We start from the raw sequence: 27,884 nt of genomic DNA on the forward strand, positions 1-27,884 counted from the left end.
ATATCCACAAGAACTCGCTACTGTAAAAGCATGGAGAAGGGACATCAAATAAGATCGTAACTACGCACACGCATTGATGCAAACATTTTTTCTTGCAATAAGCCAAAAGTATACCTGCGTACATACATATATACAAACGTACTGTACCCGAGGAGGAGGAGGAGGAGGAAGAAGCATGCCAGTCATATTTACAGAGGGGAGGTAGGCTTAGAGGGGTTAAAAGACACCCAGAGCTGTCATGAGCGAAGACGAGGCATTATCAGAGGCGATCCCAGACTCATGCAGGGGAGAAACGCTGCTTGGTGGTGGAGGTGGCGATTTCTCGTGATCAATGGCCGATGTTGTCATGATGAGATGCAGAGGTGGAGGCACTTTCTGCCGCTGTTGCTGTTGTTGAACTGAAGATGTTGAACTAGAAAACCTTGGAGAACTGCCTAGGTTGCTAGGAGATGACTGACCGGATGAAGGGTGACGTGGTGATTCCCTGGATGTGGCATAACCATTGAAGAGACATGGGAGCGTGGTGGAGGCTGCTACTGCCTGGCGTAGGCGTTCTTCCATTGTTTGGAGGTTGTGTGGATAGGGCGGAGGTGCGAGTTGTTGACCCAGGTTGAAAAGACGCTCACTTGTAGACATCTTTTCAATCACTGACGGCACTTGTTCATTAAAGACGGTGCTACCAACCTCAAGACTGTTATACGTAAAGGCGTTTTGTTTGGAAAGTGTGGGATAATGCAACTTCCCGGCCTCTACAAGTGAGGGGCTGGTATTGACACCCTCTGAGGGGTTGGTTTTACTCCTCCTTCCCCGTCGTTTGCGACAAGTTTGGCAAGAGAGAATAGTTGCCGAAATTACAACCAGGGTCAGCATCGCACAGACAACAATTATGATTAAGGAGATTTTGTTCTGTGTCAGAAATCCACTAAATCCTTTTATGACGTTGTCATCCGTCGATGAGACAACTTCCACCTTATTTGTGGATCGTTTTAGAGAGATGTGATTGGAGAGGGGAAGACGTGGACAAGAAAGGTCAATAAAGGGTGCTATTGTGGTGTCGGTGATGCTATCTCGATGACCATAGACAGCTCGCAGACGGAGTTTATTTATGCCTACAATATTATCGTCGTTAGGAATACGAATGACCGTCATCTTGGGTAGTAGTTCTCCTACTAGTCGATGTCGGTGAAGAATGTTGACTGTATCTTGCACACCATTCTCATCGACTGTTACAAACTCATCGAATGCACTGGGAATGATGACTAAAATGGGATTCTCAAGAAGGTCAAGATCCCGAAGGTGTTTTACTCCACTAAAGGCTTGATCCGAGATCACAGTTAAAAGGTTTCCACTTAAATCGAGAGATTTTAACTGATGGAAGTCTGCAAAGCCCCCTTCTGGCAGACAGACGATTCGATTGTTGGATAGATTCAGGTGCTGGAATCGACTTCCCCTTTGAGCTAACACCATCCTCTTGAAAGCGATATGAGGTACGTCCGTTAGTTGATTTCCTGAAAGATCCAACTCCTGCAAATGACGCAATTCCATAAACGTCTCTACATTGATGTTAGCGATCCCTAGATTGGAGATTTCTAGATGTCGAAGTGCCTGTAATCCATAAAGCATTCCAGGTGTTAACGTAGTTAAAGGAGATGACCTAGAACCCAAACCGGAGATTAGGAGCTTTCGCAGTTTTGTCAGGGGCTGGAACGTGCCGCCTATTATCACAGTGATTGGATTTTGACGCAGATCTAACTCCTCAAGCAGTTGCAAACCAACAAACATATCAGACCGTAGTTTGGAAATAAAATTTCTAGCCAGATTTAGGCTTCGAATGCCCTTCAGAGATTGAAAACAGCCAGCACGAAGATTTTGAAGCCTATTGTTACTCAAATCAACCTCGTCTAATCTGCTATTCGGATCTGCGAATCCGATAAATTCAGAACCACTTAGGGATGATAGAGCGTTGTTGGAAAGGTTCAACTGTCTCAAACTGGCTACAAGTCCAGAGAACACACTTTTGGGAAGCATTGAGAGTGTTGAGTCACCAGTAATGTGAAGGATCTCCAGGTTTGGAAGTCCGTTAAAAGCCATTCCGTCCGGAGCAAGGCTAGTTTGGGTAGGCGCGTGAATTCGGAAATCTATGAGGTTGTGACAGGGCTTTTGATAGAAGGCTTTTCCGCCTATGATTTGACTTCCATTGATGTGCAAGTGAAAGATGTCACTCTGGCAACAGTAGGCCAAAATGTTAGAAAGACTGTCATCTTGGGATGTGGATTCTTCCACACAGAAGCAACTGGTGCCCTCAATTTTGCAGGCAGCTCTGGCCTCTTGAAGAAGGACTAAGAAGAGGGGGAAAATATGGGGGATGAGGAGGAAAGAGAAGGAAGTACTCCACAACATTGCGACATTAGACCCGGACTGTGAGTTCTTTTAGCATATCTGGATGCACGTGGCTGTATGTGCGCGTAATTACTTTCCAAAACCTGTCTAATGCACTTCTCGCATGCTAATTGGCTAATATTTACCACGTGGAGTGGATTGGTTCCCATCAAACCAATCACACCGTACGCGCACAGTTTGACTAAACCTTTTTCAGTCTAATTTAGCCTATAAAATATAAGTAGGCTAAAGAAACAGAATTTTCCTCTTTTTTTCCACATTTCTTTAGTGAACTTTCAAAATTCCACCTAAGCCCACCAACTTTTATGCATCCGTTATTGCTAATAGATTTAGGTCCTTGATTTTGCTGGAAATGATGGTTTGTTTAACACAAAACATGGCGGTATAAAAAGAGAGTTGTTCTGTGCAAAATGCGTCCTTTTCGCAATCAATTGGTGATTCACTGATTTTGTTTATCTCAAGTCGTTGTAAAAAACTACTCAAATAAGATACACAATTCGTGCTTCTGCGCTTGCTTGGACTGACTTGGGCAAATGATGAGAATCTAAGAAAAAAGCAATTTTGTTTCCTAATGCCACCAATTGCAGCAGAATCAAATTTTTCTTCCAAAGGACTGAGAAACTCGGAATGATTAAGTGTTATTTGCTTTTGAATGTACTCGATTAGAATGATGAAAAGTCAGCGATTCCGTCGTGTCGCCTGATTGAAAAGCCATACAGAGTTCTCAGGTACCTAGTGACTTAATGATAGTGACCTCATTTAGTGAGCACTCTTTTACGACTGTCTGGTATAGGTCGAGGTTACCGACACTAACAGTGATTTTTCTCACAAAAAACAATTTCGCTTGCGGTTTATTTACGCAGTACTTAGTTAATAAGGCCAACGACATGCCCCGGAATAAGTATTACAGAGCTGTGCAGCGAGTGACCTTCTGAAGGCATTTGACTTACTAAATGGACCCATATTTAATTCCAAAGTGGATAGTAATTTCGCCTTCTAAGCTCAAGGTAATCAAAACATTGTGACAAGTTTTCTATTAGTAGACTTAAGTAGCCATGCGGGAGGCCCCGTGTCGCTATTTTGTCGGCGCAGCACCTTTTTTAGCGCATAACAAGAAGTTGAAATATCACCTTTCACTTCCGGGTGGTCTTTGAAGCATGCGACGTCTGGCAGCAGGGAAATGCAGGCAGTGCTTTTTCTACCATCGCGAGGGAGTGTTAAAGGCCTCGGTCTCTCCCCCCTCCTTTCTGATCACAGTGGCGCTACCAGGTGCTCTTTCGCTTGCAAAAAGGAAATTTCTTTATAAGGTTACGATATTATGAGTAGAGGAAGTAATTAATTTCTTATGCAGCTACTGATCACTGGATAAACTTAGACAACAAAAAAGGTTGTCCGATAAAATTATTTGTTGTTTAACAAGTGACCGGGTATGTTGAACTTAGTACCGATGTCTGGCGTGGTGGAGTTTGTACTAAATGAATAAATTGGGATCCTTAAGTAAATTAATTTCCGCAACAAATTTAAATTAAACACTTGTATTTCCATCCAGATATCGTTATAAAACATACCTCTTGTTTATTTTTGTTTTCTAAAAAGGTTTTTACTTTGTGGGAACTTTTCCCAAAGATGTTTATCTTTACAGCGGAGAGAGGGGTGTGCTTAAACCCGTCCCCGAGGTTATTCAAAATGCGATTTTGGCAACCAAGTAAGGAAATGATTTTCGTGGAACGGAATCGATATCTGAAGAATGAATTATGCTTTAGTGATTTTCATTTCCATTTTATTGCGCTTCCGTCCCATTGTGGATATCCCCCAGACTGAAGACTTCCTTCTAGAATGAACGAATATCACATTTACTTCCATTTAAAGAAAACTAATTATTTTTTTGTATTTCTCTCTAGTTATAAGCCGGTAAGTAAATTAGTGCTTGAGATGAAATACCGCTTTTGACACTTTAAATGCACCTAGAAAATCGTCTTAAAGCAAAAATAGTGTAATCTTTGAGAAGGATTATCATTACTTCAAAGCATTTTCATCTATTGTAAATGAAGTTGATCGTCATCTTCGAGCAGAATTTTTTTCTTTTTTGATACAAAACAATAGAAACCAATAAGCACAAGAAGACTTAAATAAAAGCTTGTTTTTAGCTTAGGATAAGATCATAAACCCCCTTTTTATGGATAAATAAAGTTTACATTTTTGGGGGAGAAAAGTGCTATTTACTATACCAGTTGAACGGGTCAGGGAAGGAGCAAATAGTCATCAGACATGTATATAAAACATTTTAACACCAAAATTCCTCAACTCAAACAATAAAAGTTTTAACCCAAGACGTTTCAGTACGTTCTTCAAAGCTTTTTTAGGGGCAATGTCTGGCCGAAATTCGCCCGACAGTGTGGTTTACGCATGAACTACCCGCACCAATGTAATGTATTAAAGGGTATGAAAAGCAATGCACATTATGATGTGGTCAAAAAAAGAGTATTACTTGATCAGTAATCATTGCATTTACTGCAGTCGCAAGTTGACACGTTTAACATTACGCCTTAAACATTGGTCCATCAACCTCCCTTCAAAAACTATGCTTCCAAGGCAATTTCTGCAACGTTTCAAATTTTATGGCCACAGTGCTCACATCTCTTTTTTGTTCAAAGGATCCAACGAGGAGACTTAAGAATTTCAGGAAAAAAAATTAAGCAGAAATCGCCAAAATAAATAGAGGAATGATGGATTTCTGCGAGAATAGACAGACTAATAAAGTGAGTGGAATCTTGGGTGGAAAATGCCATTTTGGCCCAAAGAAGAGTTTAAGCTATTTAATCTTTATCCCTTTCCCGCTCTCTCTCCCTCCACTAGGCACCTTTATGCATTTTTCCTCATTTTTTTGCTTAAACTTGCCGCTAATGAGGTGAGGTTAATGGCAGAACTTGGGAGGTCTCGAGATTGCTACATTTTTGCCGCCTATCTTATTTTCCCACCAAAACGAGGAGACCATCATTGCCATGGGTGCCGAATTGTTTTTAGTGGAAGTGAAAGACTTCCCCGTTTCAAAAATCACGTTCTTTGTAGCGGAAAGTCATTATGAGTCGATATATCGATTGACTAGTTAAAAAAAATCGATCGACATTTAATTAGGCATATGTCGAACCCCACTCACGAGCTACCAATCAAGTGATTTTTTCGAATTTTTCACGACGAACTAATTACCTTTATCAATATTTGTGTAAAACCTAATTAATTTCTTTGGATTTTGAGATATGATGGTAGGGAAAAGTTTTTTTTTTTTAAAGGCACTCTAATAAAATAAAAAAACATTTTCCACCCATTATTCACCATGAGAAATCGCTTGATTTAGCAAATGTGCTACAAAACTTGTGAAGCCAATCTCACAAATTTTACGAGTGGACCTACAATTAGGGTAATTAGCGTGACGCATTGTTGGAAGCCCCGTTTTTGAAACCACAGGTCTCGTCACGTCGGCTTTAGCACGTGGCTTGGACCTCTATCTCTCCCTCCCCTTGATTCACCCACCCTGTTGCCAGGAGGAATGATTAGCTCTTTCAGGATCGCCTCGACTAGGCAAGTATTTGCCTGGGTGGTGCGGTACAGTAAGGTACGGATACGATGCAGTTGATCAGCCAGGTGTGACAACAAAACACCGTGGCATTTTTTGCTCCTTTGAGGGGCATTCTTTCCGACATGGCAGGAACTCTTCTGAAGCGGATGCTTCATTTACGGATCAGATTGGATTTTGCAGTGGGCGGCTGATAAAGGACGCCCAGGGTTTCCGCAAATCACTGTTTCTTGTCTTCCTCTCCCTCCTATCTTTAGGCGATATTGTTTATTTATCCACGCAACTAGCTACCCATACGCATTTACATAAAGCCATCCTCTGTTGCGCTTCGGGGAGAGGATCCTGTCATGTCACAACTAATTTCACCATTTTTGTGGCACATCGATTCTGTAGAATAAGCTTTGCGATGCAGAAGTGTGGAAAAGTAGTTTAGGGATTATGGAATTTGAAGCAAAATGCTTTGATAGAACTGACATCAAGAAACTTGTCTAAGATTGGCTCGTGTAGCCAAAGTAGATAAGCCGAGATAGCTCACAAATTGATAATCCATGGATAATAAGCAAAGGATACTTTCTTCAAGTGTCCAAGTGTTATAAGAGGTGAGTCTTGACGATGCATATCGTTGGTTAATGGAGAACTTACTTTGCCAATTCTACTCACCCGTTCCATTCAAAGTGAATGGGAATCGGTGGTGAGGAGTTCGCTTGCCACCTTCAACATGAGATGACGGCTAAGAAGTAGCTTCAAGGGGTGGAGTCAACGGTAATTGTGAAATAGAAAAAGTTCCCTTGATGCTGTGTTGAGGCTGCCAACTCCCGGCCATTTGACATTTAAGTCAAACGCATCATAGGAGGTGTGGAGGAAGCAAAGTGCATTGTTTTACAAGTGAAGGAGGTGGGGTCTACGACAAAACGAGGAGAATGATCACCTCCATTGAGTCATGAAGCAGTTGGCATATTTGCATGTTTTTCGTTGCTCGACTGTGATACGGATGATGGAGTTGGACAAACATTGTCAAATAATCCACAGTGGGTCCTCCTTCTACTTTCGTTTGATCTCTATAGTTTGGTTGCAACCATTACGGCTTAGCTTTCCATGTTTGACTAAATAGCCAGCAAGAGATCCGAAGACGAATTAGGGGCGCCGTGCTCCGTTGATATCGCTGTGATTTCATGCATTACCCATTCAGGATCTTAATTTTGTAAATTTTACTTTAAACGGAATTTTTGGTTCATTTTATGAATTTTGGCTACCAGGCAATATCACTTAACTTTTGCACAACCCTGATGCTGTCGCACAGTGCTTATGCATCACGCCTCTATCTCAACTATCCTGACAACTTGTCACATATTCCAAGTTCGGCGTTGTAATGTATCATTAATTGACTACAAAAAGGCCCATTTTTCCACTTTTGATAAAAATTAGCCAATTTTCGCATAAAAGTGATGAATATGAGACGATACACAACATTGTTTTGAGAAAATTTTTTAAACCACCAATCCCGGTCTTCTAGACTAGAACTCTTGTAAAAATCCGTTCAGTTGCTGTCAGTAAGTAGAGACGAAATATAATTTCAAGCCTGAAATAACAATTTAAGTAAAAAGAAGAAATTCCTTAAGGGTTGTATTCCCCATACTCTTTTGAAAATACCATTAGAAAGTTGAATACCCTGACAACATTGTGTCTGTGATTTGTAGGTGGTCTAGACGACATAACCACAGCTGTTGTTGTCCCGTTGTTTTATTGGTGAAAATTTCCGCTTCCACTTTTAACAGCATGTTGCATTTGTCATGCAAGCGAAACAAAAACCTAGACAGCGATTTGCAGGTCTCTTGATTGCATATGAATCAGGATCTCAAAGTGATATCTTAGGCGCGTATTTGATCGATGGGTGACAGATGCCTTGAGCCATCGAGTGCTATCTTTTTTAGTCATCAAGCAATAGCGCTGATGAGTTTTTTGAATGGATCACATTTAATGGGTATTCACATATCCTGCCTCACGAAAAGAAATGGAATTAAAGGAATAGATGACAGGATTAGCCAAATTAATTATTCATACTAACTCTTACCTTAAATAGTATATGAGCTGAAAATGCAGTGATGATGATGAGGATAAGGTAGTGTCCCGAGACTTCTCTGAAGAGGAAAGAAGGCATAAGTCCCAGATAGAATACATAGATTGGGTATGCGGTAGGGCCTGGGGCTACTGGCATGGTGCAGAGGCCAGCCCACCCGAAGGTGCAATGGCGGAGCACCTACGTAGCCCCCCCCCCGCTGCCGAAACGAGAATTAAGCAACCAACCCATTAAAACAGAGTACTGACCGCTGAAGAAATCGCAAATATTTAAAAGGACACATACACTCCCATTTGTTTACAATTGAGCTATTAAACAAAGGCTGATTTTTGGTTGGAAATCAATTTTCCATAATTTTGATACGCTTCCACCAATGAAAATCCAATTGTGACTTTTGTCGAAATCGCATCACAATTAGAAGCCCTGACCACTTTATTAATAAGATTCTGTTCCAATGGATATTAATTTTTCGAGAATAAAAGGAAGGAAATTTATTAGCATGTGACAGTCTAATTAGATATAGGGCAAAGGTTAAACTGGGCCCTTGGTTAGTGAGCTGGCCGAAATAACACGCAGCTACGTGCGGTGTAGACAAAACACACCGGGAAATAGACCGGCGAATTACCTCCTAGGCTGGTCGTTTTGGCGATCGTGTGAATTATTAATAAGACCCGTGTGGTATGTGGGTGGCATTCGGAGGAGCCAAATCACCCTCCTTACATGGGGCTTGTATTTTTCAAGGCGGTGTTTATTAGTCTGCTTTCCCTACTATGTTTTGTGTTAGTGTAATAAGGAACTACTCCACACAAATGTTTTTTAGCAAATTAAGAAAGGTGTCTGAGGCATGTCATGGTTAATGTTTGGATATACAAAACCTGGACTTAATGGTGTGTTAGAGAGACCGAGAAGCCGCCACAAGATAAATAGGGCTACGTAACAAAATCGCTTTTATAATTAATTCTAACAAACACCATTCTCCGTTAGATGATATGATTAGGCAATCTTTAAGTGAAATCTGAAAAATGCCTTATTGTTGGACTTTTAGCAAGATGCGTTACAACTGACAACTAACATTATTGGCTCTTGATTGACTTATGCAAGAAGTGACACAAAATGCATGATTTCCTTATTATAACTACGATGTATTACTATTTCCTAAGGAATGGTTAAAAAGTGCTAATTTTGGCGAAAAAAGCCCTTGTTTTTTGTTTGGCACCGCATTAAGTCCACAACAACAAGGGAGGGCCCTAAATCAACTCCAATTAGATCAACTTTGATTTTGGCTTTGTCTTGTTCAATCCAAAAAACTAGGTTTGTGATGGTAAATAAAAATTGCTACATTTCAACCTCACGTTCTGACGAAACTAATCAAAATGCTAGAAAATCTGCTCTGTTTTGGGGGATCTTTAACGCATTTATGCGTTGCATTTACATGACGTAGGTTTTTTTCACCTCATGGTAAATGGTTGCAAAAACTCGACCAGGCTTAAAAGAACAAGATGCGTGTCAAATATTCGTGATCTGAGGATGACTACATCCTTTATTTGTCAAGTAGCACTGCTTTTTTCTCAGTTGTGCTGATCCAGATCTACTGCGCTCTACGAATCTGCTGGTAGACACCACTGCTAAGGGACGAACAAAACTTTACCATCCTTTACGATTTCAAATACTACAGTAAGAGTTCATTTATTTTAGCTTAGTAAACTTTTTGATAAAAGGAATCAAATGAAGATGCGTCAGCACGTCGAGAGTCTACAAACTAAGACCAGTTCTCTAAGCAGAATGATGAAGCAACTGATTTCACCGAAATCCACATGTTGTATTTTAATCGAATAAAGTGATCAGACAGTGATTCAGTTACTGTCTTTGAGTTTCCTACGCTCAGCTAACTTAGACAAATGTGGAATCCTTGCCAGGCATTTGCAATTCACATAACATTTCCCGACTGTTCGCATCTACCCGCTATTTATTGCTTGCATAATAAATGACAACCTTCTATCGGGCGTAAAACTAATGCTGTTTTGAATTTGGCTCTCAAAGTTTATCGGAGAAGTCCGTGCTCCTTTTTATAAAGCAGAGAAGATGGCGCTCGAATCAAGGACTGGACTTATGGGTAAACTTCAAAACCAACCGACGATTCCTCATTCTTCTACCAATTATTCTAGTTCGCATTCCAGATGGCAGATGGATTCGCCAAGTAACCTTTTACTGTTCATTTTATGCCATTTGGAGAGTTTTTACAGCTAAACCTACCTTTAAACTGAATTAAAACTAGAATCTGAATTTGTAAGCCTAGACACAGACACGTAGAGTTTGTACTAATACTCGTTTTTTATTTTTGGAAACACAATAATGTGATTGAGTGGAAACCTTGGGCCACTCTTTCTTCTCTTGTCAAAATGCCTGAGTCGGCCTTGGTGGAAGCATAACTGTGGGTATTTCACGTCTTTCTTTTATGACAAATCTCGTCAGACACGAAGGTCATAAAATGTCTTTCCTTAGTCCTGGTCTGACCAATCCCGAAGTAAATGAATTTCCCGAAGGTCAGTTTGTTTTTAGTTTATAAATAGATAAATTAAACAAGAAAAATATTCATTTTATGCATATCCGAATTAGCCAATTTGTCACCTTTATAAAGCGGACTCATTTCTGTGCAGTGTGTGGAGAAACGAAAGACAGTGAGGAATAAGTTAGCTCTACTGCTACACCCAGATAATTGCTGGTTCTCAATTGTGACTGCACATGTCAGTATTTGTTCTCACTTTGACCCTGAATTTAGGTCCGCTTAGTCCCATTGTGTTTTGGTAAAATGATCCATTATTTCCGTCAAAACCAAAGTCAATGGAAACAGCCTCACTCCTGAGGACCGTCCATTATATAGCAGGTTGAGACAATGGTCAACAGGCTTGAACGAATCGGAACAGATTCAATCCTAAAGAGAAGCGTTTTTCTGTCCTGGGGAAATTACATGAGGACATTAAGTGGAAATGAACTGATCCAATGAGGGATTTGTTTCCCCATGACTTTTGCCAGTTTATTCTAGGTTTAAGATGGAATTAAGGAAAATGCTTCCTCTCTTCCACGTTGATAATTCCATTTTAAAAGTAGCAGTTCTTTTTTTCTTGATCAAGAATTTTTGTATATCACGGACAATTCGATTTATTAAAAAGACAACTTTTCATGCGTTTTTGAAAAGCAGAAAGGATATTATTAAAATAGAATTTAATATCGCCCACAAACTTCCTCTATCCAAGTAAATGGGTGGAGAATTGCTTCAGGGTTTCGTCGTATTTGGCCAAAATATTCAAAAAATCATCATTTTAGCAGTTTATATCCAGCAAACTTTATATAGACCTCAATATTTTTTTGAATATTTTTTGTGGTATTTTTACTATTCCGTCATCTGAAGGTGTAGGAGTAACCATGGCTCCCCTACTTTTCCCTTTCCTTCATTCCATTTTATTAGCACAAAACCATTGTTATCGTGTACCAAAACAAAAGCAAAAAATGCATGCATTTATCTAGTTTGCTGTGAGATATGCGATTGTTTTTAAAAGTCGAAAGGCATAAATAACCTGTGGGAAGCTGCTAATCTTTTCTCTCGACAGCATGATTCCACCAACGTCAAGACTTCCTACAACCTATGCATTATTTACTGCAGCGGAGCGGCCTTCTTTGGTCTTTTTTGATATTGTTTACTACAAATTACTCATAAATGAGTTGTGGGGCATGGTGACTCCCGGTGTTGCCATGTTGACAAGACTTTAAGACGATCCTTGTAAAGTAATTACATGCATTTAAAATTGGATGAATTTTGTGTGATACTACTAAAATAAGTGAAAAAAACGAGTAATTATATAATGCCATTGATATGTATAACTCTGATCTCTCATTGGCTATTTGTGTACCAGCAAGTAAGAAGTTACTCCTGCCTCTTCGTCTGCTTAGATTTGAAAAGACTCAATTGTCCATTCCCAAATTTGATTGCTCTGATGATAACAATCTAGGAAGCAATTTGTTCAAGCGTTCCAAGTACAAAAGATCCTGCTGCCACCATTTCTTTGAAATTCTAGTTACCTTCAAGGGCGTCTTTTAAGTGACGAAGAAGCAAAAAGTTGTACTGAATGGTGTTATCCGTTAATTGATTAAAATATGTAATTCAACATATTAAAGTCGTTTACACTCCGATTTGGCTCAGTTGAAGGCATGTAAACAAATTGCTCTTAGAAGTTCGTGAATTTCCTGCCAAGAAGCCAAAAGACATGAATTTTCAAGATCGCAGATCCATTTGGTGGGTCCTTGTGTGGAACTTATTAATTACGTCCAATTTTCTCCTGAAGGCGCTATGAAATGAGAGGTGCCTTTATTATGAACGTCCGGAATCGTGGCATTCGCCATCGAGGCATTGGCTAACGTCTAGAATTAAGAGTGGGTTGCGTAAACCTCTACGCATCATTGTGTATAGTTAAAGCAAGACCTCTTCCGCTAAATTTCATTTGCTATATTTTTAACTTCGCCCTCTTTCCATTAGCCTTCGCAACAGCACTCCAGGGGAAAAATCAGCAGTTGGATAGGATCAAAGATCGTGGAGTGAGGTTCCATCACGGCAGTCAACTCCAGAAGTAGTAATATTTTGGTGAAAATTATCTGCCATGCCCTATTCACACATTTAATTGCTCAAGGACAGACTATGTCGTAAAGAAGCCGCATTTTTTCCAAGGGATAAAGTTCTCAAGAGGCTTTGTTCATAATCTGGACCTGTCTATTATGTATTTACTCAATATCTCTTTCTGATTCTATTCCTCCCAATTGCATAACAATTTTAAGGCTTCTCAACTGTCCCTCTAAAGTATTCACAGATCCCTGTTAAATCATTTGATTCCATTCATTTTGATCTGCTCAATCTGAGTATCAATTTGTTCTCTAAACCATCAATTTGCGGTGGTTGGCAAATGTTTGCAATAGATGTTTCAGCTTTTCCATAGTTCCCACCTCGTTAAGACGGGGTTTAACGCGTGGTGACAGTTTAGGCTTGCAATAAATTAGACTGTCAGAGATAACTTGCCACGTTGCTACCAAATTTAGTCTCTGGGCCTACTTCTTGATACACGACAAAAAAGTGCGGGATCTGGTGGCATAGATGACACGGGCGGAGCTCCACGCCAACAACATGGTAGCCGGAATGTGAAATAACCACTCTTGCACTGCATATTGAAGCTCCATCGAATGAAAGTTCATCTAACTTCTGGAAGGATGTCATACAAAAGACTGTAGTGAGAGCTGTTGGTTATTATTCCTTCACTGCACCCACATAAATGAAAAACTTGTTAATGATATCATTTATTGTCACCGTGTTACCCCTGAAGATTAATAAAAAGCGTAAGTGGAAAGAATAGTCCGTTGGAAGGTCGTATTGTTTTACTAAATATTGCTACATTTAGAATGGCATAAAACAATGTCAGATTTTCCCTTTCTAGCCTAATATTGCTCCACCCATCATCAAAAACGGGAGTGGTTCAAGTTAACAGAAGAGGGAATCCTTTCAGGGGACCGAAAGCCAGTAAGCGCATGTGTTTAATCCATGTCAAGGTGAGGTGAGAGATGGGACCGAGTAATTTTGAGAATAAGGCCCACTGGCACTGACTCACATACCCAAATACGCCAACAAGCTTATCGAGTGTCCCCTTCATGAGGATGTGTGGGTGTGTTTGTAACTTTTCGTGGCTGACATAAATCATACAGGCCACACCATCTTCCCCCTCCCGAACAGCTTTCCACACTGTGTGGTAGCATTCACACAGTAGAGGGACGGTGGGAGGTAGGGGAAGAGGGGAAGGGAAATTCAATTTTCACCACCAAATCCTTCCACTCATCACCTGTCTTGCGCAAGTGGGAGGGAGTCTTTTTAAGTAAGACTTTAAAGGTGGAAGTCGCACCCCTAAGTAGAACACCTCACTTATTCTGGCAATGATTTGGCTACACTGTGTGTTAACATGAGCGCTAACAGTGCAGGCTACGGTTGTCATGACTATCTGTTTTGGTAAAGGGTGACTCAGGATACAATCAACTTCATTTAAGGCTACCTATTTATAAAATTACTGGTCGCTCTAAGTTTAACTACCTATTTGGTAATTTAATTTTTGGAGGGTAGCGTGCAGAGACCTGTCAAGACATCTAGGTTTCCCATTTTCTGTAGAAAAAATTGCCGACTCACAGTAAAGGCTTTAATTTTTTTTCAAATATCTACCTGACCATTTACGCAATTGGAGGATAAGACAACTTTTTATAAGGGACTCACTAGCAGAAATTTGGGCTCCCAGGCGAGCCTTTTGAATCAGTTCCACGATGCACATGTAGGACGGCATTCAAAGAAGAAATTATTTATGCCTGTTTTAGTGGGAAGGCTCTGGGCACAACCACATATTTTGGCATTTGGAGGATATCTTCTATTCTTTTGAAGGTTTTACTCTGTAAAAGAGATTAGTTTTTATGGTAGAGGAGAATGCTGAAGTGACCGGCCAAACTCTAACTTAAATAGATGCTCCATGGCTTCTTTGTTTGTCTGTCCTAGGTCTTATTTACCTCGGTTCATGAAAAACTTTCATAGTTTTATTTTCTTAAATGGTAAGGTGCGTTTAATAAGCGGTTTGGGTGTGAGACTATGTTTAACGGATCAACGATTAGGTACCTTAAAAAACCAAATTTTTACACACTTTTTTAGTTTTAAAAACGAAGTGACTGTTTGAAGCAGAAATTATTACCATTCACTAATTCTCGCTCATTTTTACGTGAATGTTGTTTCAAATACAAAATCTGTAATATTATTTTCATTATTCTTCTAAACACCGAAAAAGTGAATGGGAGAATTCGCAACACCCCATTCAGACTTACAACTCCCCACGCACCAGATTTAAGATATAGTTGATGAAGCAGACTACTGATTTAAGTAGTTACCAGGGTTTTGTTGATTTATGTCCGCAAGGCTTCAAATATCTTAGCGCCGCTACTATTCGACCCCTACTAGGAGCGAATAGATATCCTAGAAAAAATCGCTAAAGGCTCGGGGCTGGCGCCTGAACTTTGTACAAGCGATTAAAGCAGGGGTGACGTCGAGGGCCACCCAGGCGCAGCACAACAATTCCTTAACGCAATGTGACTCGGTGACACCATTTGCATTCAAAGGAGGGGGTTAAAAATGTCATTAGAATGGTGACGGTTTGCGTCGTCACGACGGGGAAGAGAGGTGAAGACTGGAGGGGGGTGATGCCAGTTGCAAGACTGTACACTTTTTAAGTCCTACCTACCGCGTGCCCTAGTTGCTAATTTTTGGGGGTGGGAAGGTGCGGGGGACAAGGAGGGGGGATAGGCGACGTCACAATATTTGTATCGACTGCCGCGTGGATTTTTTCCCCTGGAAAAAGACAGGGTCCCTTGTGATTTATACCTATATCCTGTTTCGAAACTAGTTTTTTGATGGGAGAAATTAACACACTGGCTACTTTTTGTTCGTTAACTTGAGAACGATAAACAAATTATTGGTGCAGTTACTAAGTCACCACTTCTAGCCGACAGAAGGGCGGTTTGTTGGATTCTCTTGTCAAATATGAACTAGCTCAATTCGTGTTTACTCAAAGTCTCTAAGATCAACGCCTTCAGTTTTGTCCATAAGCTACGCTAATGTACGAATTTTTTCATTTCCACAAAGTACTCAGATTAATCAATTGCATTATCCAGTGAAGAAAGTTTTCAGTTTAACTCATCTGTTCAGACGGTTGACCTGCAAAGTCAAGAGATGTCAAACTCCAAAATAGAGCCAAGCTATTCAAACCTCCCTAACTATTTATATCTTGGGTGTACTGCTAGGTACCAATTATACCAATTATATCTCTTTGAATTCATTCCTACTAATAATGAATTTGATACTGGGGAAAATCGAGGTTGAATTCGGCTGTCATACTTTTAGGTAACCAATCAAAATTAACCTAGAGATGAAAAAACGGGCAAACTTTACGCCATTTCTAACTTTTGATTAATTTAAAGGCGTAATGAGATTGGAATCAAATGATAAGGAATTAGGGCTTATCTATCTCATCCAAGTTAACATTACTTCCTCCTTACCCTCTACATAAAACTTACACAAAGGAAATTTTTGGAATCGGTAAATGAAACATTTGTTCAGAACAAGTCCATAAATGCACGGTTGTAGTTGCTAAGTCATCGGCACAATTGTGCTGTTATACGTATACCGAACTGTTAAATCAGTGTTTTGTGGTGTAGACAGCCTCGTTGTATCGTAGATGATGTGTTAAGCTAGAATTTTTCGGATCAGAATAACTCGAGTAAACAAAATGAAAAATATGTAATTAAAATACTTGAAGGATATGAAGTGTCCATTTTTTGACCTTTTTTAGCCTTCACTTTAAAATTTTAAATAGAGTCCTGTTTTAGGTTGCAGAATTTGGATTTCTTATAATGGCTACTTTGTTCCACTAGTGGGAGTTTATGACAAGCGTCACATATATGGGACACGTGAACTTTGTCAGCTCAATTGTACTAAGTAGTATTTAAAATGGGCAAATCAATCCCAAAACAATGCAAGTAATTCAAATGTTATCCATCTGAGGGTAAATGCTGCCGAAATGGTCAGTTTGGCAACGCAAATTTTGGTCTAGTAATGGAACAGTAAAATTACTGAGCCGGAAGTGAACGTGTAAAATTAGCTAACTTTTCAAAGTTAAGTACTCAATTGCAAAATCGCTCATATTTTCTGAGTAAATACACTTTTCATGCACTTGGTGCAATTTTTTTTTGCCATGGGACACCTAAATGGAGCCTATCAATCACCAATAAGCTGCAGGAGTTTTTCATCTCTCCGCCCAAAGCGCATTCCTTAGCAAGAGGTCTTGTGGGAGTTAAACTTTTAAATTTAGTACCCGCTAGTTACACTAATTAACTCTCGGTGTAGTAAAATCTGTAGAGAAGTTCCTAATGGTGCCTTTGTGCTCTTTTTGAGAACACAAACTTTAACTTTACCACTACTTTCTTTTCCTCCTAGTCTAATAGATTTCAGGTTGTCTCCTCTTCGGAGAACAAGCAGGAATCCATGCTAGTACAGTCCATCCTTGATTGATCGGAGAGGAGGGTACCTAGCCAGGATTAAGATATTTTACCAGCTAAATTAGTGCAAACGGCGACGAATCTTCTTTCAATTTCTCCATCTTTAAAAGCTGTAGGATGCATTTTAACATCATCAGTGGAAGAATTTATTAGTTCCACAAATTCATTTGAAGTAGAGGCAGGAAGCTGTCATTTATGGGTTCCAATTCTTGTTCAGAAGTAAAAAACCAAAACGAAACGCATCCTTAAGAGTGGATTTAAATACATTTAAACTGGTCCATCCTAATTGGACAGATAAGCGTGCTACTGACGGGCAAATGGCCATTAAAGTTAAGGAAAGGGAACTTTTAGGAAATCATGTTCCCCTGTCCACTTTAGTGGAACACTACTCGAGATGGATTATTGACATCTGTCAAAAGAACTGGACGTGAGAAAGGGTCGGAGTGGAGGCGTGACACCTCTCACCGTGGGAACGCATGCGTGCATATGACCCCCTTTTGATAGCACTGACTGACAGACCTCTCGACCCAGAGGATGCGGCGTTTTTTGGTCAGTATCGGGAGATGCGACTCTGACCAATTTAGTGGACTGTTTATTGATACACCTTGTCCCAAAACTATTGCAAGCTATTTAATGATTGATTGGAGGGTGGAGGGGGGGGAGAAGAGAGGGGCGAGGGGAAAATGAGAAACAGGGGGATAGACTTAGGTTCTTACCCAGTTTTTTGGATTCGAAGGATGTCTAACCACTCACGTATACCATTCTGTTGACTGCGGAAAGGTTTTTTTTTTCACGTTATTTGCCCTTATAAAGTGTTTTTTCCTTATCTACTGAAACAAGCTTCTGCAGGATAATTTTAAATTTTAGCTCTTAACACACAAATAACTCAGTTTGAAAAAGGATTCGGGAGCCATATGAGCATTCAAACACCAAATTTGTCCAACAGCAAGCAGGGAAAACTGACAGGTCAGATTAAAAGTTATGTTGTCTATTTGTAGAAGAAAAAGCTGCATTTCTTCCAGTGGCTTTAATTTTTATTTCCTAGGGATATGGAGGGCGACCCTGGTGATTTTTCCATTCACTTTTATGATTAAATTCAATCTAAAATGGGTAATTTTAGCACTTGTCTATCAAATTGTAACAATAACAAACCCAAAATCTACTTGCGATTTACGTCGGTTTTACCATCTCCTTCCGGTTACCAACCATTTTCTAATTTGCATTTGATTACTTAAACAATCAAGAAAGAATACCTTCTGCTTAATCAGCTTAGAAAGATATCTTGGTTGACTTTTTGAGTGCTTTCATTCTAATGCGGATAGGTTTATTTTTTTCCCTTCAAGCCTGGTAGAGCTTTATTGCAGACCATCATACAGAAGTCGAGATGAAGGAAGCTATCAAAAGTCAAAAAGGCATTCATCGCCTTTCCTTTCTCTTAAGAGTCTTTGCGGTTTTAAGCATCCATAGTTGACTTTCCTTTTCGGTCACGTCCAGCTGTTAGCTAGCCGACAATATCTAAAGTGCTGCTCATTTCAATGGAAGTCCACTTCCTCCACTGCCAACCATGTATCCCTCAACTTAATCTTTAAAGATCCTATTAAACAAACGAGTGTGGAATCACTTTTACTGCGAGCACTTAGGGGGCTTGGCTATTTAAAATTACCGGTGCGGCGCCATATCATCAAGATGGTGACCGTGAAGTGGGGATTGAGGTGTATGCACGGTTGAATACGAAAAGGCCAAATATCACTTTGATGCTCAAGCACTTGAATTAGCATTTGATGAGGCTTTTTTATTGTGCTGTGTAAATGTATGCTAATTACCTAAGTAGTCAACAAAGAGGAGGAAGTTTTTTCTGCTGAAAGGTATCCAAAATATCTGCTTCGAGTACTTGAGTGTCTTGAGAATTTGCATAAAATCGTGTAAACACTGCTTTTACCTTATTTAAAAGATTTTTCGTTTTACTTTAGGTGAGTTACTTAGTATTGCATTTTGGAAGGAATAAAAAGTGGATGATATTAGAAGGAGGAGGAAAAAATCACAATCTTTGTTCCATTTTAACCCCGGCCTAAATTGAAAAGAGTTGGGTTACCGTGGCTTGGCACTTAATGCTCGGCGGTATTCAGCGCTTGGCCACAACTTTTAAGTGGTAATGAAGATGCGGTGAGCAAAAGTAAAACTTCACATCTTGCTGAGTCACGGGAAAGGTGTTTTTTGTGTTCATGGGAAGCTGACCTCTTTTAGCCCAACAAAAGGCGCCAATAAACTAATGGAGATAAGGCTACAATTCCATGAATTCGCTTTCATGTGGAAAATGTGGAAATCAGCAATAAAATTGCGACGCATAAGACACAAGTTTACCTTTAGTGCACCTAAAGAATGAAAAATTAGTCGTAGAGGCGATGCGAATAGGCACCAGTATAGCAGTCGAATGTTTAGCTTGAAGAGACAGCCTCTAGATGGCATTTGTCAGGCATACCTATGATATATCTTTACATAGTCAGTAAAGAGTTGAGTAGCTAGACGTGCGGCTTTAAATTTGAAAGCGGACAATTCCATCTATCTGCATAAAACCACCTTTTAGGTAAAAGCGTTATAAAATAAGGTGGCAGAACTGGGGTGAAATTTACTTTCGACTCGTTTTTTCTCCCTTTAGCGATAGTCGAATCTTCACAACTAAAGACAATGTAATAGGCCTCCTCTTCCAACCCCGAATCCTTCGTGTATGGTTGTGCAATGTGATATTTTTTAAGACTGCTGTATCTATACTTCACTTTTTCGACCACACCTTTCGTCAATCCTACATTTTCTCTCTTGAATAAACCACAATCTATTGAATCTAGTGATCATTAAAGTGATGTAGTCTGCTCCTCCTTCCATTAATTAAAGTGACTGCTCGTCAAAATGCCTCCTCCGGTCACCTCACCACCTCCTAAGTATGACACAAATAGCAGTTTTTTTTCCAAAATTCACCAATAACCCCAGCTTTATGCATCCATCCAGACATTTCGGTATTTCGGTAAAGCCACCAAGTCCATTAGTCACCGATGCTTGATTGTCAGCCGTTGCCCCCTCACGCAAGGATGTGTGATGTGAGAGCCTACGGAATCATTCACAAATCCCCCTTAAAACCAACTCCCAATTGCAGATCTCGAGCCTGAAAAACATGGGTGAAAACAGCTTGTCAAGCGTGGCTATGGCGAAAACAATTTTTCCTGCCAACCTTAAAAAAATGAAGGCGTGGGCGAGGTGGTGAATTTGTGTCGCGTACACTCAACCCTCTTACTCACGTCGCTTTGATGACAACGATGAGAAATGAGGATGGCGATAATCACCACTGCAACTCAATCCAACCCTTCACTTTCACCATCGTCTCACGCAGACAGCGTCCCTTGTCGGCACCTTAGAGACCGATGGTGATAAGTGGGTGAACAAGTAACTGCTTATTTAAGCAGGCTATTCGGTGTGTAGAGGAATAGATTAACAACTCGACTGCCCCTATTTTATTTTATAAGCGGGGACGGTAAAGGAACCGCTTTTGATTGATAGCTGACATCATGTGTATCTGTTGGACGTGTTTATGGAAAAGTGACAACTTGAAGCCAGCAACAGTTTGATAATCCATCAATCTTTTGTACTGCCTTCTCACATATTGTGTGAGAGTAATCCACAAAATATTAAAGTGAAATGATTATTTTCTGTAATTTTGACATTTAACGCTTGTCTTCTTACTGCAGACATATCGATGCACCGTCGAAATGCTTAAACATTCTAAGGGTTGATTTATTCAGGAAATTAATACCATTTTTGCGGAAGATGATTTAATGGTAGAAATTAGTAAGAAAGGTCATTAAAATTCATTTTTACTTACCGGATTTCACAATTTTCGTCTGTCATAAACTTCTAACCATTTGACTTTACACGTTTTGAAAGTGCTGCCAAGGTTTGCATGCCCTGATAGCAATTATAAAATCCTTTTTTACCCTTTAAAGGTATTTTTTGCCTGAGCTGCCAATCATTATTAAAAAACTGCCATCTTTATCTTGACTTTCGACTCACAAATGCCTTGGCAGTTGGATGCTTCCGAGCAATTAAAAAAAGCGAAATATTTACTCTTGATAGCATATAAATCAGTTTTTTGAGGCCAAGTAGTGACGAATGAACTGATTAGGCTCACAATTAAGTCATTTTCATAGTTCTAAATATAGACTTGCCAGTTTTATGTTTCAAACTATCAGGGGGAGGGAGCCAGTTAAGCAGAGCTGAGAAGATGACTCAAATGTGGCTGTAGTCTAAACAGTCATGACGACACTACAAGGCGTGTCACTTTCGAAGCAGGTCTACAATCAACACATAAAGGGGACGGGTGGTGGTATGATTGGATATTTTGTTACCAATCAAAAGACGTAGACAAATATGCAGCTAAAAGAGCTGTCACTCTGGTTCATTTACTTAAGGGTTTTTCTTCATCAGCTTAGCATTACTTTGTACTCAAAATAAATTGTAATTAAATGAGGTATTTGCATCCTCTGTGTAAGTAGAAACAGGGAACCAATTACAAGGCAAAGATAGTCCAAAATGCTCACATTAACTCATTGTTATCGCCTCTATAGGTAAGGTGACCGAGTACTGTTGCTACGGCTACTGCATCGACCTCCTTCGCCGGTTGGCTAACCGCACGGGTTCGCATGAGAACCCAACTTCCTTCACTTATGAGTTGCATTTAGTTGGAGATGGACAAATGGGTGAGGAGCGTGTGGTTGCAATGAATGAGACTAAAGTCTGGACAGGGATCGTCGGTGAGCTGACTACTGGCATGGCTGATCTCTCCGTCGCCCCGATGACCATAACCCCAGAAAGGGTTACAAGGCTGGAGTTTACAAAACCCTTTAAGTACCTCGGAATTACCATCCTCATAAAGAGGGTAAGTAGTTGGCTCAGCTGAGATGTGATTGGCGCCTATACAGACACGCGGTGGTTTGAACCCCGCCTCGGATGGGTATCGATCACCCATCGATTCTTTATTAGGTTTCTCTCCAATCAAATTTTAGGTGGGGATTTAATACAATTAAAGAGAATTTATTGCTTTAAAAAGTGAAACTAGATTCAGTTTATTGGTGTTCTAGGTGAAAAAAGGATATGTAACATTCTGGGTAACGTTTTAATTAAATTTTATAAATTTTTCTAATTTCACCAGTAAGTCTTCATGTGCCGGGGATAAATGACGAAATTCCATTGGTGTTCATCTCACCTCTAAAAAGATATCATAACTGACTTTGTCACCAGGACACTGTCACATGTACTTTGTCAGAAGGGCAAGCGGTTGCATGAGTGGGTCTTTAATTGACTGCAGTTTTCCTGAAAAGCGATTGAAGCTTTATTTGAAAATGAGAGACAATTATCGGTTTATTCTTTGTTAGGCTTAACCGCAATCAGATTTTAAAATTTAGTTCCTAGCATCTTGTTTAAGCAAAAATCCACTACCTTGCCTTCAAAAACGCAAGTTCATTGAATTTATTGGTATTTTAGGTATAAGGTAAATATTTGCTTTGATCTATCAAAACAGCAACTTCAAACCCCAGACTAAGCCATGTTTATGTCAGCATAGTTTTGGATTTTGGAAAGATCACCTATTTGCGTGTCTAGTAAGCAGTATGTAAATAATTTTTAAAAAGGCTTTAACCCATGGCTAGTTTTGTTATTTAAAATAATGCAAAAGCAAACTTAAACCCACTCTATTTCAGCTATAAAAATCGTGCTGCCTTATCAAGGGATTACTTATCGCATCTACTAAAAGTAATTCAGTCTTGTCCAGCACATTCTCCACCTGTGATGATACAATTACCCGGAATCGCATCGATTGTTCATAGATTTTAAGGTTGCATTTAACCAACCAGGTTTCTGGTAGAGTTACAAATGTCTGTGATTGGCTGAGCTTAAGCATATTTATACATGATTGTGCTTAAGTTCCCCAAGCTAAATCAATCTGAGTACAGCGCTGTTTCAAATGGCAACTTGAAGGAAACTTTAACATCCAATTTTATGGTTTTAAATCCTTTTTCTTTCGCAGTATCCCAGATGTATCTCAGAGATTTTTAGGGCAAAATTTACAATTTAATCATTTTGACGAGTAAAATAAACGGGCACCAACATTTTCCATTTCCACGCTTGAAAGCAAGACATGGAGACATTGCTGAGATGTGGATGGTCTGGGGGCTACCGACATGTCTATGCCCTTGCAGCGGATGTACAAAGTCCAAGCCTTAAGTGCCCACGGAACCAAACTGAAAAGTTAAACAATCAAAGCATGATGTCGTGGCTAAAAATACGTTAAGTATCCTACTGAGTTTTGCTACTTCTGCAATTATATAAGCTAAGAATGTCTTTAACATAAGGCATTTAATGGTTGGTAACTAGTTTTTATAAGCAGAATATATTCCCACCCTCAATGCCTTAGGAGGTCTTGTGTTTGCTTTCCCCGTCTCTCGATAAAATTTGAAATCACAAAGATGAGAATAACGATGTGGACAGGATTGAAATATCCTTCCCAGCATTTGTAGCATTGTTTGAGAATGCATTGTGAATTGGCCTCTAAAATACATGAAAGAAGAAAGAATAAACTTTGAGTAGATTGTATGTCTTTATTTCACATGGATTGCCCCCATTCATTTTGACAGTATGTGGTCTTGTGTCGTCATTTTGGGATGTGACTGATGGACTTGTTCCTACGCTTCCTCTTAAGACGAGCAAAAAGTTGTTAACTAAACGTATTGAATTATATTAGGCAAACAGATGTCAAGCCTAGGTGTCTGGACCTCTAAAAGTGAATGAATCATTGTATGCAATAGCTTTTGCAGTCCATCACGCACACTGCTACAGAAATGTAGAATGGGAGGAGAATGGATCGTTTGGAAATGACCAATGGCACATTTGTTTTCTTTACAAACGTTGTAATGGAGAAAAAGACATTTTGCGCCATAAGTCACTTAGTCAGCCTCCAAATTACATTATCAAACTGGTAATTGCATACAGTGTGTAATATTTTGACTGTTTGCTTAACTCCACGTTTTGGTTACGTGGGCACTTACAGCTCTGCCATTAGTCTACCGCTCGGCGGCGTGGCCTTTGAGCCATACCAGTAGCCTGAGCTCTTCTGTACGTCAGTGATGTATATTCTGCCATGATACTATGACTTATTATGATTAGGGACTCTACAAGTATACCTGAGAAAAGTAGCGTAGAATGGCAACAACTTCTTCTTCCATGTTGACGTAAAACCGTTACTTCACCACTCACAGTTAAGGTTTGTTATTGAAAATTTCCCGCAATTTATTAATTTACATTTTTTAACGCCTCAGCAGCGACACGCAAGTCTTTGATGTCAGGAATGCGTTTCCCTTTTCAATGTTATAGCAGTTTTTTAGTAACTTATTACTGAAATCAAATAGTTTAGATTACCTGGCTTTGCAGGATACATTCTGTTGACCTACATGATACCGCCTTTAAATGCTACGCAAGTACCTAAGCATGATGATTCTGCAGACTCAGCTCATAAAGTTGCAGACAAACTCAATTTACGTTCATTGAGTTTAGCCGGTTAATCAGGAAACGCGGGTAAAAAGGTTAGGCGATAAAGGATTTTGAGTTATTTCATCTATGTCTCGTGGTTCGTGCATTTTGGGCAATCGCACACCTCAACAACTAACTACAAGTGACATTAAGCCACTACAGCAACTACCAGATAAACACTAGTTGCATTTTTGCATAAAATTCGATGGCCATGGATTCTTGTTTGTAAGTCAAAAAAGTACCCACATGAATGATTTAAATTGTTTAATGCAGTCATGAAGTAAATCAACATAACCTGAGTGTTCACACCGACATAATTAAAAGAATGGCTGATTGGGGCATAAATTACAATTTCTTGATATCTCATTAGTAAGAAGGAACTACTAGGTCATGTCAACTTCAATGCATGGTATAAAATGGAATGTGCGCGTTTGTTGTATTGTAGTCTTTATTCACTTAAAGTAAGTCGGCAAACACTCTTCATTATTCTCCTCTTTTATGGAAAAGTATTTTTTTGGCTGATTTGCCTTAGATTCATCCAAAAGAAGCACTGATGGCTTTATGACAGTCCGGAGTGCTTGTAGGAGATATCTATGACTCAGAGCCTTAGTTACCCTCTGAGGAAGACGATCCTGTTGAAGATTATTCCATCTGAGTAGTGAAATCTATCCAAACAAGAAGACAGTCAGAACAGAGCACGAATTACAGGCTATCAGATAGCATATGAGATGATGTTAACATCCTACTCTCTTCTCGAATTGACGGTTGAGTCAGTCTAGTTGTCCGAAGACTTGAGACGCTATCTTGTAATCAGTAGTACTGCATTTTAATCCATTTTATGTTTTGGTACTCCGTAAAAAGTTTTTTTTCTCACTTAAATTGTAGTTGTCATTTCACTTAAGTTTTCACCTAGTCAAGTCGCCACACTTGCATTCCGACTATTTAACTGCCGTAAAGTTTGAACTTACAAAATGCACAACAGACTTTGAAGTAAGCTTATACCTTAGAAATAGCTAAATTCCAAAGCAGAGAAAACACTTAATCAGCAAAGGTCCTATTTTCCACTTCTGTAAGCTCAATATTTGTTTTAAATGGGATCATTATCCCCTGAAAGAATTGTCCCTTTCTAACGCATTCCTAGTAGTCATTCCTCCATCGAAGCTATTCCACTGAAGAATTTCGCCATCACTCTTAACATGTGACGCTTTAGTTCAGTTGATGGGCGTTCATTGCACCAACGTGTTCTAAAAACCATTGGAAGAGTTACTAACGCCCATGCTTAAGGTTCCAAGGGCACGTTGATGTTTTTTTCCACACAAAGTCAGTGTCGTCGATGTACAATGAAAGAACAGAGCGAAAATGTATTCAGCCAAATAAAAGTCCCACTAGGAACAACAGAGTTGGTAATTTTGGAAGATAGGGCGAAGGAGACGAAGGCACCGCCTCATTTCATCCCTTGCATTTTAAGGAAATTTCCCCACAAAATAAGTATTCCCCTTCTCTTGGCCTTACTACTAAACAAGCATAAGAGCACCCACAAAGTGTAATATTTTCATTTTTCCTCGCTTTAAGCGACATGATGCATTTCACAACGTTGGAATTGGTAATTACCTTATAGGGGACAGGAGGATAGATTGCAATACCTATTTCCTCAGCAAAGCAGGCACTTGAAGAAACTTCAATCGCATTTGGTGGAATCTTTGGCAAGAAAATGTTGTTTCAAAAGCAAGTTTTTAGGAGGTCAGGCCAATCTTCTACTGGTTAAACTCAATTCAAACACTTGATGAGTGGTAAGTATGAAAGTGGTACTGGTTGAGGGGTTTGACAAGAATGGAGGAGAGTTTTAAGGAAGTCGGTGAAAAGGGAAACAAAAAAACAAGTACGAACCATTTTACCCTCATAGACTGACTTTTGGTGGCTGTTAAGGGTGATGAAAAAAATAGTTTTTAAGAATATATTGGTTGAGTTCTGATTTCGCACCTGTAGTTGATGACATCTTTTAGCGGAGCAGCAGGGTAGGGGTTTACAGGTTGTTACTTGAAAGTGATCGGGGCTAAAGTTTTCTGATACGTCAATTGCTTCGTTTAAACTGACCTCTTCATATCTAAAAGGTGCATTTAAGCAAGCGCTGCTGCATTAAACATTTACAGAGAAGTTTAACTACTAACCTTTCCTTCATTTAAACTTCCAACCAATTTTTCAGCTTTGTACAATTGTTACTGAATCAAGCCAATCTACCAGAATTGTTGAAAATTGCTTATTCTTTTAAACTTTGCAGTTTCCAGTTTGATAAAATTAAAACAATATTCATGTCACGAAGTTTTCAGAGCTTAACGTTGCACAATCTGGAAGGTTGGCGCAGATAATTTTCGTACTTTAAAATGCGTTCCTGAAGGTCAACCTGACCTTATGATTCTCTCAAGAAGTTTATTTATGACCTGAGGGAATGTTGTAAGTGGGTAATTCGTTTTTCCCTATTTTTGCGGTTCATTTCGTCCAGGACGACCCACAAATTGACTAGTTAATAACTGAGGCGGTGATTGGTTGAGCTTGTCTTGGATAAAATGGAGGGGGAACTGTTAATCTATCACGGAATTTCCTGTTTAGGAATGTTCTTTCGCGAACTTGCTGTAATTACGATGCAATTTTCCCTTTGGCATGAATTAAGCACTGCCCAAGAAACATCAAATGACACCATCAATTAACCGCTGACTGCTTGATTCTGCAGTTCTTTTGAGGGGATGTTTTATTATCCTAACTCCTAAGGTAGTTCTATCTGCCGAAATCACAAAAAATAGATGTTTTAGAGAAAGTCAAAGTGATGTGAGCAATGAATCAGGCCCGTCCTCCTCATCTTCCTTGAGAAGTTGATCGCATTAATGATAACCCTATTTGGGTGGTCTACTCGCCTGTCACAAAGGAAAGGCAGTAGGGATGCAAAAGCAGGCCCTCCCTCTCCTTTTTCCGCCGACAGGGAGTAAAACGATGCTTTGACCATCATATTACTTCATAAATGATAATGCATCTACACATGATACTTTTAAGCTATCCGCGTCCTCCTAGTTATGCATTCTTTAAACGTCTTCCGTGTACGACTTGAAGGTGGTCATAGGCCATTCGTTTTTCCTTTATAGCAGAAGTTTAGTT

At 39.6% G+C, this 27,884-nt stretch overlaps 3 protein-coding genes across 3 annotated transcripts; 1 reads left to right on the forward strand and 2 right to left on the reverse strand. All coding sequences in view use genetic code 11, as the record gives it.

Annotated features, from left to right (window-relative positions):
• Positions 1 to 216: 216 nt before the first annotated feature.
• Positions 217 to 2,091, reverse strand: EGR_02012 (Leucine-rich repeat-containing protein; the record flags this gene model as incomplete). Its single annotated transcript, XM_024491261.1, has 1 exon — positions 217 to 2,091. One exon carries the CDS (start codon positions 2,089 to 2,091, stop codon positions 217 to 219), a length of 1,875 nt encoding a protein of 624 aa, XP_024354404.1.
• Positions 2,092 to 7,924: 5,833 nt separating this feature from the next.
• On the forward strand, positions 7,925 to 11,576 carry EGR_02013 (hypothetical protein; the record flags this gene model as incomplete). Its single annotated transcript, XM_024491262.1, has 4 exons — positions 7,925 to 7,955; positions 10,622 to 10,729; positions 11,085 to 11,304; positions 11,390 to 11,576. 4 exons carry the CDS (start codon positions 7,925 to 7,927, stop codon positions 11,574 to 11,576), a joined length of 546 nt encoding a protein of 181 aa, XP_024354405.1.
• A 4,800-nt stretch (positions 11,577 to 16,376) lies between these two features.
• Positions 16,377 to 21,694, reverse strand: EGR_02014 (hypothetical protein; the record flags this gene model as incomplete). Its single annotated transcript, XM_024491263.1, has 7 exons — positions 16,377 to 16,468; positions 17,222 to 17,354; positions 18,251 to 18,295; positions 19,799 to 19,998; positions 21,077 to 21,176; positions 21,217 to 21,366; positions 21,653 to 21,694. The coding sequence occupies 7 exons, from the start codon at positions 21,692 to 21,694 to the stop codon at positions 16,377 to 16,379; spliced, it is 762 nt and encodes a 253-aa protein (XP_024354406.1).
• Between the last annotated feature and the right edge of the window lie 6,190 nt (positions 21,695 to 27,884).

The sequence above is a fragment of the Echinococcus granulosus genome (assembly GCF_000524195.1).
Source record: "Echinococcus granulosus chromosome Unknown EG_S00008, whole genome shotgun sequence".
Lineage (NCBI taxonomy): Eukaryota > Metazoa > Platyhelminthes > Cestoda > Cyclophyllidea > Taeniidae > Echinococcus > Echinococcus granulosus.